This window comes from Pseudorca crassidens, chromosome 4 (assembly GCF_039906515.1).
Source record: "Pseudorca crassidens isolate mPseCra1 chromosome 4, mPseCra1.hap1, whole genome shotgun sequence".
Classification (NCBI taxonomy): Eukaryota; Metazoa; Chordata; class Mammalia; order Artiodactyla; family Delphinidae; genus Pseudorca; species Pseudorca crassidens.
The window spans coordinates 1,625,635-1,640,267 of NC_090299.1; the positions used below are offsets into that span (position 1 = coordinate 1,625,635).

Consider the following 14,633-nt stretch of genomic DNA (forward strand, 5'->3'; position numbering starts at 1 on the left):
ATTTCCTCAGAGTGGTGTGAATAACTTGTGTGGTGGTGATTGGATGGTCGGTTTTAACTGGAAGCTGTGAGGGCTCTGCTATTAAAAAGCAGGAGAGCGTGACAAGAGTAATAGGAAGGCAGAGGGGGCGAAGTCTTTTCCCATATTCTAGGGTTTCTTGAGCCTGGCCCTGTGCTAACAGCCACCTCCTCCCTGCCCTCGGGGAGTGCAGGTGGAAGAGGAGGTGGAGTGGGGGTTCTGGAGGCTTGGGGTGGGGGGTCATGAGATGGTCAGCCGGAGGGCATGAGGAACGTCCTCATGGTGGAGCTCACAGTGAGTAGGTTCCTGAAAGCTGTGTAAGAACTGGCTGAGTGAAGAAGGGAAGGGATGGGTCATCCAGGCTGGGAAGGGTGCCAGGTGAAGGGCAGGGAGCGGCTGAAAGAGCAGCCAGGAAAGGACTGCTGTTGGTGGGGGCGGGGGTGAGTGCTGGCAGGACACATTACTACAGTGACCACGACGGGGCTTTTAGGCTTCAGCACCTGGACTTTGGCCAGGACCTGTGACTACTTCTTAACCTCCCTCATTGGAAAAGCTGCACAGGTTGGGGCATGAAGGTTCTGTTTAGCATTGTCTGCTAAGACAGATTTGGTCCTTTTCAGAGGATGGAAGATACAAGGGCAACTTCAAAGAGAATGGGGTAAAAGTTAAGGAGCCCTAAGTAACCTGGTAGCTGCTGGGGAAACTCATATAAACACCAGGTAGTGGACTCATGCCAGCTCCCTGGAGGGACAGAGCAGCTCCTCACTGGACCGTTTGGAACAGCTGCTGTCGCTTGCCTCTGGGACTTCCTGGGGATGCTTCCCTGTTCCTTAGATCCGTGGGAGTTGCTCAACCCAGCTACATTTCCGAAACTTCTCAAGCTGCCATTTGATAAGAGAGTCAGAACACAAAAGGAATCAGGCTTCTCTCTGTTGCCAGAGAGTTGGGCTGGGTGATGGATGTTCCTGAGTCTTGTGCACATCTCATGGACACTTGCCTGTCCTCCAGCATTTCCAGGGATAGGATGCCTAGTAAGGCGTACAAGGAACTAGGGTAGTAATGCTGTCTTCTAACAGCACTCAGTACTGTACATATGGTATGTCGCCTCATCCTTAGGAGAGCTCTGCGAGTCTGGTACTGGTGAGGAAGTTCAGACTTAGTAGTGAAGTAACTGCCCCACATCGCCCAGTGTGAAGCAGAGCAGGCCCGGTGCCAGTGAGGAGTGGGACAGGCCAGGGGAGAGAAGAAGCACCGAAACACAGGGAGCTAGGTTTGGGTGGGGCCGTACAGGGTGGGAGTGATGAGGCTGCGGGTCACTTGGGAGGTTCTGTCTCTTGAGGAAGATGTCAGGGGGCGGGTTCTCAACTTGTCTTTCAGGACCAGCCAGGCCCCAGCCAGGCCAGAAATGCTGGAGCGTATTGGTAAACCAGCTCAAGGACATGGAAGAAAGGCTGGTCAGGGGGTCTGGGCTGCAGATAGGCTGGTTAACAGCTCAGACCTTCCAGAGGCATGTCTCTCGGGCAGCCCCTGGGAACAGCCTTTTAAAGACTGGTTCTTAGAGTACCTACTGTACAGCACAGGGAACTCTGCTCAGCACTTTGTAATGGTCTCTATGGATATATGTATGTGTGTAACTAATTCACTTTGCTGTATAGCAGAAACTGCACAACATTGTAAATTAACTACAATGAAAAAATTTTTTTAAAAGTTCTCATCACAAGAAAAAAAAATAAAACTTTGGTTCTTGGAGCTGTGGCGGGTGATTATTAGGGTGTAAACTACAACTTGATAGTATCCTAAAAGGTTAGAGGCCAGAAACCTTTCCCAAAGAAAGACCCACTTTTCACAGTGAATAGAAACTTGGGAAACTGAAGGGCTTTGGGCTGAAAAACAGAAGGGGTTCAGTAAGGCCAAATACAAATCCAAGGAAAATAGGTCTGTAACTTTTGGTTAAAAGAAGGGGTTTCTGGCCAAATCCCAACCTGGACCAGAGGCTTCCATAGAGTTATGTGTCATGTACTTTAGACAGACCAATAGTCTTTATAACAGAAATTTTACTTTATAGAATTTGTATTCACTATATGTTCTGGATGATTTCTCTCTATAAACATTCAGTGTTCTAGAATCTCAAGTTTTGAAAGGACCCTGACCTCAGGTCTGCTCACTGGCCTCCTATTCTTCTTCTTTTTTTTATTTTTTTAATTTTTTTTTGCGGTACGCGGGCCTCTCACTGTCGTGGCCTCTCCCGTTGCGGAGCACAGGCTCCAGACGCGCAGGCTCAGCCGTTCCGCGGCACGTGGGATCTTCCCGGACCGGGGCACGAACCCGTGTCCCCTGCATCGGCAGGCGGACTCTCAGCCACTGCGCCACCAGGGAAGCCCCTGTTCTTCTTAATGAGTTGATCTTTTTATTCTTTTGGCTGAAATCTTACTGGTCAGGAGCTTATGTAACTGTTTCTTTTTCCCCCGATACCCTCAGAGAAAGCGTCGTGGAGGAACAGTAAATTCTAGACAAGCCCAGAAGCGAACTCGAGAAGCATCCTCCCCCCCTGAGATGGCCCTGGAGGCAGAACCCATAGAACTTGTGGAAAGCGGTAAGATTGCCAGTGACACTGGGCATGAGTGAGCACATATGCCCAACATGCCACCTACCAGCCACGGGCCTTGTGCAAGTTACACAACCTGTAACTCAGGCTTAAGTTTCCTCATCTGAAACGGGGGATAATGCTGTGCATATATATGCAGTAGCTGCTGTGTAGAGTTATCATAGCACTGAAATGAGTCAATGACACAGGACACGTAGAACAGTGCTCGTCACGTAACACTATACGAGGTTTAGCTTATATCAGTGCATTTATAAGACCTACAGTCTCAGACTCGCCTACCGTTCGCAACTTAAAAAAGCTAAGGTGAGCAAGAGCTGCCTCCTTGGTTGCCCTGAGACTCCACAGGTTTAGAAACGGCCACTCAGCTGGGCTCACCGTCCAGCCTTTCAGGGGTGTGCAGCATGGAGTGGAGACTGCCGTGGGTCCACCTTTTCTCTTTGAAACTGTGCCTCAACTTACTTGGCCTCGGGAAGTACTCCGCTTTCTTCCTCTTCTTCATTAAGACAAAAAATTGCCCCAGCAGGCAGACTTGTTGGCAGAGCTGGGTGTGTTGGGAGTTTGGTGCAGGCAGAGGCCAGATTGGCTTTTCCCCCTTCTTCCTGCCTCGGGAGTGGCAGATGGCCTGAATCAAGTGCCTCAGCTCTGCAGGTAGTAAGGTTGTTTTTATAATTACGATGCCTGAAAACTGACATTAGAAGAGAAGCAAGCAGCTTGTCTGTAGATTTCATGGGCCCTTCAGGGGAGTGAAGTTCTCTGTATTGTCTCTGTGGTCTCTGAGCTTCACTTCTAACATAAATTCACAGCCCTGGGCCGTCCTCCCCTCCACCCCAAAGCTGATGCCCTGGTGTCTGAATTCTGCCACCCTGCAGGAGAGGCAGGTGCAGGAGGCTCCTCATTTGGGACCCTGAACCCACAAGTGGAATCTCCAACCTGGCCAAGATCTACTGCTTTCCACTGCAGCACTGCTCATCCTCAGTCAGTCTTACACCCATGTGCAGGGCTGTATGCACAAGCTGCCCGTTGGAATACCGTTTTTATTTGTAGGAGCCAAAAATTGTGTCCATCAGAAAGAGAGCGGTTCTGTAAATTATGGTATGTCCATATATGGACTATTCTTTAAAAAGAATGAAGTCATTTTGTATAAATTACGTTGGACGGCTTTGATGTATTGTGGTTTTTATTCCTGTGAAACTTTTTAATACATGAGAACAAAACAAGTTTGAATATGTTAAATGTATTACAAGTCACTTTCCCTGAGTATTAAACAAACAGTATTTCTAAAAGTTCTTCCCTCTTACTTTTTAATGTTAATAATAATAGAAACAAACATGGTTGTAAGTCTTGTTTCAGTTTATATAAATGGAAGTTGTACTCTGCCCCTCTTTTCTGCCTGCAGGATGTAAGCGCTGGTGACCGTTTGGCACGTGCCTTTCCCCCCCTTGTCCTGTGCTCAGGTAGACAGTGCGCTGTCCTCTAGGGCTCAAAGGCAAGTTGCAGAACAGGCTCAACCCATCTGCGTGGGTTGGGGTTCTAGGGGACCAGTAATAAACGCTTGTTGTCCACCCAAGTGGGAAGCACTTTAGAGCCAAATGGAGTTTAAAACGTAACTGATGAAGGTGCAGAGCTAAGCATGACCGGAGGTCTGAGGGGAGCAGAGGTTTCAGACAGATCCATCCCAAAGCCCAAGCTGAGCATGTTTGGTCCCTTCCCCAGATGTGCACCCCCCATCCCACCTCAGGTAAGTTGCTGCCTCTCCCCTGTGAATGAGCTGAGCAGGTGCGGGGCACGGAGGCCTAGCTGTGTGGCAGTGTGAGGACACGGGGAGAGGTGTGCGTGTGCACAGACACACACAGGATGGTGTATTTGTAAAGCCCATACCCTGTTACTCACAGCAGAATTCTGGAAGAGTATTCATTGCCTGTCACCCCGTTACTTCTGTACTTCAGGGACTTTAGTTTGGTATAAGACTGTGCTCTGTTTGTAATCATGCTAATAATGAAACTTAGAGCAGTAGTCCTTTACTTTCCTCCTAAAGCTTGTTCAAATGCTTTATTTTGAAGCTGGAGATGAAATAGTGGACCTCACCTGTGAATCTTTAGAGCCTGTGGTCGTCGACCTGACTCACAGCGACTCAGTCGTGGTAAGTGCTGGAGCGTGAGGATTGCCCTTTCTTGGCTGTGGGCCCCTGGCCTGCACGTCTGAAGGCCTTGGTCACAGGCTACAGCTTGGGCTAAAGAAGGCATGCTTTCAGTGACTGGTGCTCAAGATGGAAAATGTTTCAGGAAAGTCATTTGTTGCGACATTATTGCTTAAATTAATCACATTAGTAAATCTGTGCGATCCTGTCCTTTACATAGCTGGCCATAAAGGCTTTTGGGGAGAACTCTGAGGCCCGATCTCTCTTTGGTCCCCGATTCTACGCTTAACACCAGCTGTGTGACCTTGGGCAAGTTACTTAGCCTCATTCACTTTGTCCATAAGATGGGGATAATGCCGTCCATGTCAATAGAGTGTTGTGAGGATTAAAAGAGATCCTGTATGTGAGTGCCTGGCACCTAACGTGGTGCCCAGTAAAGCTGAGTAAATGTGAGTTCACACCCTCGCGGCTGGTGGGAATGGGGATATTTGCTCAGCACTGCCAGTGGGAAATCTCTCGAGTCCCAGAAGCAGCTGCCTCGGAGGATGCAGGCCCCCTGCATTGCCACCTGATGCCTTGGTTGTGTCGTGCCTCCAGGGAGGGTGGCACCTGGGAGGCTGCTTGTGCCCCCTCCCACAGGGAGCATGCCTGCCCCTGTGCGGCCCTCAGGAAGGAGACCTGCTGGTCAGGGGACATGTGGAGAAGTGGTTCTGGCAGCCTGGCTCCACAGGTCAGGGGCGCATAGCTGTGTGTGGGTCTGAGAGTCTGGTCAGCCCACAGACCCACATCCTGAGGACATACTGGCCTCTTGGGATGCTTCTGCAGTGCCTTTTGATGCAGTGTGCAGTTGTGTGGAGTGGAGGTGGTGACACCCTGGACGGTCTTGGGCCAGTAGGGGGCAGGTGCTGCTGAGGGCTGCGGTTTGGTGGGGCGAGTGGGGTTGCTAGGAGCTGAGTCTTCCCCTTGGCCTTGGGGCTGTCCTGGCTGTGCTTAGAACCGTAGACTAGGGTTGCACTGAGAAGCTTCAAGACTTTAAAAGGAGAAAAGAGCGAGGACAGGGCACGTCTTGACAAATTAAGAGATTTAGACTCTGGTCAGTCTGAAACTGCTGGGCTGTCCTGTGGTGTGTCCTTCCCTCTCATTCCTCCCCTCCCCCCATCCCAAAGGCGAGGCAGCTGCCCTTGCTGCGTCATCAGACTGTCCCCAGCAGATTTTGGATGAATGCTCGGGGAGACCGTGGCCCCCAAACAGGAGGCAGTAATTTCCCTGGAGACCAGTCGGAACTTTCTGAGATAAGCCTGAGCAGGTTTAGGGCCTGATTAGTGTGATTGCTAGGGCAGGGGTCCCCAACCCCTGGGCCGCAGACCGGTACTGGGCCGCGGCCTGTTAGGAACCAGACCGCAGAGCTGGAGGTGAGCAGCCAGTGAGCAAAGCTTCATCTGGGGCTCCCCATCGCTCCCCATCGCTCGCATCACCGCCTGAACCTGCCACCTGCCACCCACCACCCCGCCACTGGTGTGCAGAAAAATTGTCTTCCACAAAACCGGTCCCTGGTTCCAAAAAGGCTGGGACCGCTGTTCTAAGGTACACACATATTGGGTTGGCTGAAAAGTTCGTTCCGGATTTTCCGTGACATCTAATGGGAAAGTACCCGAATGAACTTTTTAGCCAAGCCCACACATACAGCTTTGCTGCTGCTCCCTGCGGGCTCCCGCAGGTTCTGGAAAGGTAGCTTGATTTGGTACCGTGGCTGGAGCCTCAGCCCAGTTGCTGATTAGCACTTCAAAGTGCTGCTAGTCCTTAATTTCTCCAGTATTCAGTGTCCACCTGCAGTGTGCCAGGCCCTGGGAGATGGCCGGGATTCTGCTCACAAGACCGCATTTTCTGCCCTCAAGGAGACAAGGATTGGCTTCTGTTGGGTGCCAGACCCATGTCATCATGTCCCCTTTTACGCCTTGGTTTTGTTTTGATGGCCAGTCTGCCCTCCCTACATGGGCTTCCTTTCTGAGCTTTCCAGCCTTCTTCCTGTTTCTCTGGGTGTGGAGAGTCATTGAGAGACACCAGGATGGGAATGCTAGAGTTGGGGGAGCTGCCCTGGGAGTGGGTGGATAGCCAGGGGCAGGTGGATAGGTGAAGGGGAGGCTAACTTGAGAAGGAGTCCTCGCTTCTTGTCCCAGAGGCACTGGCCAGTTTGGTCGGAGGACTTACCTTCCCATGGCCTCAGTGGCCCCAGACATGGAATAATTGTTTCGGACTTAATAGCACCCCTTATTCTAATCATCCTTCATTCTTTATTGGTGTTTAATAAATCCAAATGCCAGTTTTAAAATTTACAGTGAGAAGTATACCCGAGACTGAAATTCTCACTCTCTAAAGCAGATCTACTTGGAAAACCTAATAGTATTATTAGCTTATCAAGGAGCATCTATTAGAGGAATTACAAGTTTAGGGTTACCTCAGGCCCCGCCTACAGGAGAGTATGAAATGAATAAATATATCGTTTCCCAAATTGGGGTAATCTTACCAGTTCGGCCAGAATGCAGGGGGACAGGCTTAAGTGTACCACCTGAATATCACCTGGGAGTAGCTCTGCATCCTTTACATCCCAGGATCCAGGGACAACGTTAGAACTCTTGTGAACCCTCTTAAGACTGGATGAGAAACTACACAGGCTGTGTTATTCTAACTCTAAGGAATCCTAAACCCCTGATGAATTAGGAGAAGTCTTAAAAGCTGTAAGGTGCAATGAGACCTTGTACATCTCTGCTTTAATATTTTCCCTCAAAATTTAACTTATTTTTGGCATTGCGTACCCAAAAAAGGCCGTCACTGCTGGGTCCTAGGGTATGTATATCTTTGATTGTCACTAGATAGTGACAAGCTGTTTTCCAGAGAGGATGTACCAGTTTACGCTCCCACCAGTGTTGGAGGTTCTTCCACATCTCACTGCCACTGTAACCTTTAGCCAGTCTGGTGTTGTCTAGAGTATCCCACATGGTTTTAATGTGTGTTTTCCCATCAGTGGTGGGGTTGAACATCTTTTCATGTTTAGTGGTGTTTCATTTTCCTCTTTGGCGAATTGCCTGTTGCAATCTTTTTTTTTTAAACACTTGAGTCTTTTTTTCTACTCATTTTTCTGTGTGATTGTCGACCTTGTCTCATTTTTTAGGAATTCTTTATAAGTTCTAAATATGAGCCTGCCATTAGTTGTGTTTTGAATCTGCTACTCAGAGGCTTGTCTTTTCTCTTTTTGGTTTATGTACAGAGGTTCTTAATTTTAATACAGTTCAACTTATCAATTTGTTGATGAAAATCCCATACCATAAAAATATGTTCCTCTACTCCAAAAGTTTTACTGTTTTGCGTTTCACATTTAGGTCTATAATCTATATGAGTTTTGTGTATGTTTTTTTTTTTAATTATTTTTATTTATTTTTGGCTGCATTGGATCTTCGTTGCGGTGCGCGGGCTTCTCATTGCAGTGACTTCTCTTGTTGCAGAGCACGGGCTGTAGGCACGCGGGCTTCAGTAGTTGTGGCTCGCGGGCTCTAGAGCGCAGGCTCAGTAGTTGTGGCACGTGGGCTTAGTTGCTCTGCGGCATGTGGGATCTTCCCAGACCAGGGCTGGAACCCGTGTCCCCTGCATTGGCAGGCGGATTCTTAACCACTGCGCCACCAGGAAAGCCCTTTGTGTATGGATTTATAATATTCCCTGGAGTGATTTTGCAAGTCTTTTGTTAGAAGATTTATTTCTAGGTACATAGTATTTTAGGATGCTATAAAAAAAATGGTGTTTAAAATTTTCACTTTTTTATTATTTGCTAATATAAAGAAATGCAATTGGTTTTTCTTTTTTTTAGTACAACAGTTCTTAATCTGTAAATCTTTTTTTAAATTTATTTTTATTTATTTATTTTTGGCTGCATTGGGTCTTTGTTGCTGTGTGCGGGCTTTCTCTGTGGTGAGCGGGGGCTACTCTTTTGTTGCGGTGCGCGGGCTTCTCATTGAGGCGGCTTCTCTTGTTGCAGAGCACAGGCTATAGGTGTGCAGGCTTCAGTAGTTGTGGCCCGCGGGCTCAGTAGTTGTGGCTTGCGGCCTCTAGAGTGCAGGCTCAGTAGTTGTGGCACATGGGCTTAGTTGCTCCGCAGCATGTGGGATCTTCCCAGACCAGGGCTCGAACCCATGTCTCCTGCACTGGCAGGTGGATTTTTAACTGCTGCGCCACCAGGGAAGCCTTTAATCTGTAAATCTTTGAATTTCTGTGTACACAGAACAAGTTTTGGTTCTTCTCTATTTTCCTTTTTTTTTTCCTTGGCCTTAACACACTGGCTAGAAAATTCAACACTGGCTGAATAAAAATGGTGACAGTCATTGACATTCTTGTTTCATTCTAAATCTGAAAGAGTCTTTTCAGAGTTCCACCATTAAATAAGACTTCTGCTGTAAGTTTTTTCGATTTGTTTATATCCTTTACCAGAGTGGAAAAGTTTCTCTATTTCCTGTTTGGCTATAAGTTTCATCTTGAATCAATGTCGAAATTTAACAATTTCATCTAATGTTGCTTTTTCCCCTGCTTCTAGTGTTAAACCACTTAAGCATTGTGGTCATGGCATTATCTTTTTATGTTGCTAGATTTGGTTTGCTAATGTTTCATATATAATTTTGCCTCTGTTTTTATGAGTAAGATTGGTGGTCTGTAATTTTTCCTTATAGAGTTCTGGTATCAGCATATTGGTATCTTTACAAAGTGAGTTGGACACCTTTTTTTCCGTTCCACAGAAGATTTTGTAAGATTGGACTATTTCTTCCATGAATGTTTGTTAGAACTTGACAGTGAAGTACATAACCTAGAGTTTTAATAGGGTTTGGTAATTACATTTTTTAGGAATTTGTTGATGTCATCTAAAGTTTTCACTTTTATTTGCATAAATTTGTTCATAATGTCTTGTGTTCTGTGGAATCTATAGTGATGTCTCCTTTTTCATTTCTGATACTGGTTATTTGTGTTTTCTATTTTTTTAGATTAGTATCACCAGAGCTTTATTAGATCTTTCAGAGAACCAACTTTTAGCTTTGTGGATCCTTTCTCTTGTAAGTTTTTCATTCATTGATTATTCCTTTCTTTGTTTGAGTTTATTTTGCTGTTTTTCTAATTTTCATCATTTCTTTTCCAATAAATGCATTAAAGATTATACTGTCTTTAGCTATATGTTACAAATTATGTTACTGGTACTTTACATTTAATTCAACATATTTATCAAATTTCTATTTTTTAACTTCCAAATATATGGGTATTTTCTTTTTGTTATTGATTGCTTGCAGTATTGGTCAGAAAATAACATTCTGTATGTCAGTTCTTTGATACTTACTGGGTCTTGCTTTAAGCCTGGCTTGCCCCCGATGGCTGGCCTTCACTAGATAACCTGCCCCCATGGTTCCTGCCTGGGCTTTGGTTTCTCTGTGGGGCTTTCAAAAGTAGGCTTCAATTTTTTAAGAATTCTCTGTGCTTTTTTTCCCTCTGGGTTACTGTATTCCCTATACTGTTGACCGAATTCTTCTCTTTTTTTGATACCTCTTTATTTAAAAATATGTATGTTTTATCTTGTTTTTGGTTGTTTTCAGTGGAAAAATGGATGGAAATACCAGCCTGCCATTTATTGGAAGTCTCTGCTTGTTTTCCATCCTTCTGCTCTCTTTCTTTTTTCATTATTTTAATTAATTTATTTATTTAATTTTGGCTGTGTTGGGTCTTCGTTGCTGTGCATGGGCATCCTCTAGTTGTGGCGAGCGGGGGCTACTCTTTTTTGCGGTGCATGGGCTTCTTATTGTGGTGGCTTCTCTTGTTGCAGAGCACAGGCTATAGGTGTGCAGGCTTCAGTAGTTCCAGCACGTGGACTCAGTATTTGTGGCACACGGGCTTAGTTGCTCTGCGGCATGTGGGATCTTCCCGGACCAGGGCTCGAACCCGTGTCCCCTGCATTAGCAGGCGGATTCTTAACCACTGTGCCACCAGGGAAGTCCCATCCTTCTGCTTTCTTATCTGGTTTGATAGATGAATTAAAATTTTCAGACCACTTTTCATGAGCATTTGCAGTATGCCAGTCTCTGTTCCAGCTGGAAGTCATGCAGTGATGGAAAAGAGACTCACTCCTCTCGTTAAGAAACTGAGTCTTCCAGGGGAAAGTTATTTAAAATGGGACTTGCTTGGACTATTTTCCTTCATCGAATTTCAAAAGATTGTTTCTTTTAAAGTCAGGTTGGTTTTCCTGGAATCTTTTTTTGTTCTGTTCCCATAGTGTACTAATGTATAGAGCTATTTGTGTTATACTCTGTACCTCACCTGGTTTATGATTTATGAGACTGTTGAAAGGGTCTGCTTGGTGAAGCCTTACAGGCAGGGACAGAGCCTGGTCCGTCTCTGGCTGGGAATAGTAAAGGGCATGAGAGGTACACAGTGACTGCTAGAATGAGTGAATGAACCAGTGTAATTATATATGAAGGAAGAAGAACCCAGACATCATATCCCAGAATTGGGGAAGTGAAACAGTTGTCCATGGAATCTGACATGATTGCTCACTCGACTGGGATGTTCACGTCAGCACAGTCTTCTTGGTGCTCGTGGCGGTGCTACAGTAAAAGTACTCTGTAATTGTGTGATGCGAGCACCTGTTGGATGTGAGGCGTATCCTTCGTGGGCACGGTGGTTGCATGTGGCTGTTCCTTCCAGTGGAATGATGTGCCGTGCTGCCTAGGAAGGTCACTTAGAGCAAGCGGCTCTCTGAGCTCCCAGCTGGGTGAGCTTTCTTGGGAATGCCAGAGGTCAGCTTGCCTGCAGAGGACCCCAGGGACCCTGCTACTTGGTTCCATTCTGTTGTTTAACCCCAGCATGTTGCTGTAGCCCTAAGAATGCCAAGCGTTTTGTCCACTAGTAGAAGAAGAAAGGCTTATCCTGCCCCACTGACCAGGAGTCTGTGACACGGGTGTCGCTGTTTGCAGGGGTTCTGAGGCTCACTTGTGCTTCAGAAGCCCACCGGGGTTCTGGGTGCCTGACATGGAGTCAGTGTGCCCGGGTGTGGAGGCAGGCGGCGCCGGTGCTGCTGTGGGTTGTTCATGCTCCACGTGTCTCCACGTGTTTGTCTCCGACACACTGCCTGTAGTTTATTCTAGAGTCAGGAAAGAGAAGCCAGGCTGAAGGTGGGGTGGAATGTGTGGTCTGAGCTTGAGCCAGTTTTCCACAGTGTTGATTTGGCTGTACCTACTAGGGGACTGGGGAATTGTTTCCGTTTGGTATTTTGTTTCTTTGAAAGGCCTCTCAGCCAGATGAGAGGTCCAAGAGCTGGTATTATTCCTATTTGCATCTGTTTACTCCTGGAGTCAACATTTCTGAAGCCCCAGTGCTTTTCCCCACCTCTGTCTCTTGTGCTAGGTAAGCACTTTGTTACCTGCAGGGCTATGACCACGGGGAAGGGACATTCCAGAGCACCTGCAGAGTTCTTGATTTTTTTGTTTGTTTGTTTTTGTTTTGGCTGTGTTGGGTCTTCGCTGCTGTGCACGGGCTTTCTCTAGTTGCGGCGAGCAGGGGCTATACTCTTTGTTGCGGTGTGCGGGCTTCTCATTGCAGTGGCTTCTTTTGTTGGAGAGCACGGGCTCGAGGCGCGCAAGCTTCAGTAGTTGGGCCTGCGGGCTCTAGAGCACGTGGGCTCAGTAGTTGTGGCTTGCGGGCTCTAGAGCGCAGGCTCAGTAGTGTGGCACACGGGCTTAGTTGCTCTGTGGCATGTGGAATCTTCCTGGACCAGGGCTCAAACCCGTGTCCCCTGCATTGGCAGGTGGATTCTTAACCACTGCGCCACCAGGGAAGTCCAGAGTTCTCGATTTGTTGTGACTTGGCTGCTGGGTGGAGGGAATACCAGTGATAGTATCTCACCTCCATCAGCTAGGAGGTGGCTCCAGGTCACCGGAAGTCATGGAGCTTGGAGGCCAGGCTGTGGTGCCATTCTTTTCTGCCCTTTGGGCAAGAAGCCTCATCTCTGAGCTGTTCTTCCATTGAACATGGATGGGGACAGAGTCATCACCAGTGAAGGAGGCTCTCTGACCACCGTGTATTCATTTACCTAGTAGTTAAGTACGGAGCACCTGCCGTTGTGCCAGCAGCATCCTGGGCCTTGGGACTTTCCTGGGGGCTCAGTGTTCAGGTCCGGCCTCAGCTTGGCACTGCCAAGAGGCGAGCTGGGTCTGGCTCACAAGAGCCTGTGGAGACCTGGTTGCCACATTCTGGTGGCCTGGGACCCAGGGGCGTCACATTCCTTCCAGGTGCATCCACACCTGGTCAGTGGTCCTTCTTGGCAAAGGGCAGTAAAAGCAGTGTTGGAGTGGAGGAAAACTGGGGTCTTCCCTGCCCACAGCAGAATTTCCTTCTGCTCTTGGCTAACTTCAGAGCTCCCCTTATAGACTTCATATGAACAGCACCTTCTGCCAGCCCAAGCTTGTCTTCCAGTTCATGGTCCTGGTGATGAAGTTGACTGTCGCCAGTTTCATAGTCACACTTTCCAGCTTCTTCTGGGGGGAAGGGGAAGTGTCTTCAGTGGCTTCTCATCTGCAAAATGAAGATCTTTATGCTCAGACCTTCTTCCTTCCTGTGATGGCCATTTGTATTTGGCAGGGTTGAGGCTGGAGAAACCGAAATCCGCTCTACTTATTCTGGAGCAGAAATGGATTTTAATACATGGGAGGGGGACTTCCCTGGTGGCAGTGGGCAGTGGTTAAAAATCCACCTGCCAGTGCAAGGGACACGGGTTTGATCCCTGGTCCGCAAAGAATGCCACATGCCGCGGGAACAACTAAGCCCGTGCGCCACAACTTCTGATCCTGCGCTGTAGAGCCCGCGAGCCACAACTGCTGAGCCCGTGAGCCACAACTACTGAGACTGTGTGCCACAACTACTGAAGCCTGCGTGCCTAGAGCCCGTGTTCCGCGACAAGAGAAGCCGCCGCAATGAGAAGCCCGTGCACGGCAACGGAGAGTAGCCCCTGCTCGCCGCAACTGGAGAAAGCCCGCACACAGCAATGAAGACCCAACACGGCCAAAAATAAATTAATTAATTTATTAATTAAAAAAAATACACGGGAGGAGTTGCTTCGTGGTGTTGTAAAGGCTGGAGGAGCAGGTGTCTAGGAATAACTCCGGACATCTCAGCCTTGACGCACCATGGGATCTGCTACCTCTGCTCCAAGCAGAAGGATGGGAGGGGGCAGCTACCACCTGTACTAATCTCTTTGGGCTCAAGGAAATGCTACTGTGTCTTCTTGCTTGGGAGGACAGACCTGGGCTTTGGACATTGCAGCCTCGGCCACGACTGCCTCTTGATCCCCGCATCTGTGTCCACCTACAGCAGCTGAAATTGTCCTCTACCCTTCTGCCCTCCAAATAGCATGAGTGTATCTCACTGAGGGAATTTAGTTCGTGTCTAGAATCCCCACTGCAAGGGAGTTGGAATAGAGTTGAGCTTCCCATCTCTGCGGGGCAGGATGGCGTGCCAAAAAGGGTCAGCCTCTGTGCCCCTAACACGGGGGCAGCCAAGGAGAGGTGGCAGCAGGGCTTTCAACAGCAATCCTGAGAGCTCTCCTGAAGTAGCTGATCACACACACAAGCGAGAGGGAAAAGGGGTACTACTGGTGATGGTGTAGACAGACAGGTAGTAGCTCAGTGAGAGAGCTGACTTGACAGGTTTGAAACTGTTGCAGAAAAGAATCTTAACAAGTTCTGAGTACAGGCACACCTTGGAGATGGTGGGCTCAGTTCCAGACCACCATAGTAAAGTGAGTAAAGCAAGACACAACAAACCTTTGCGTTTCTCAGTGCATGTAAAAAAGTTGTT

General features: G+C 47.9%; 1 protein-coding gene across 5 annotated transcripts in view; it reads left to right on the top strand.

The window, feature by feature from the left end:
- The window catches only part of RNF4 (ring finger protein 4), a 42,930-nt gene that overhangs the window by 21,122 nt on the left and 7,175 nt on the right, over window positions 1-14,633 (top strand). For all 5 annotated transcript variants that reach the window (XM_067734888.1, XM_067734886.1, XM_067734890.1 and 2 more), the window contains 2 exons: window positions 2,497-2,611; window positions 4,684-4,777. In XM_067734888.1, the coding sequence (XP_067590989.1) occupies window positions 2,497-2,611; window positions 4,684-4,777 (209 nt within the window). The remainder of the gene's footprint in view (window positions 1-2,496; window positions 2,612-4,683; window positions 4,778-14,633) is intronic.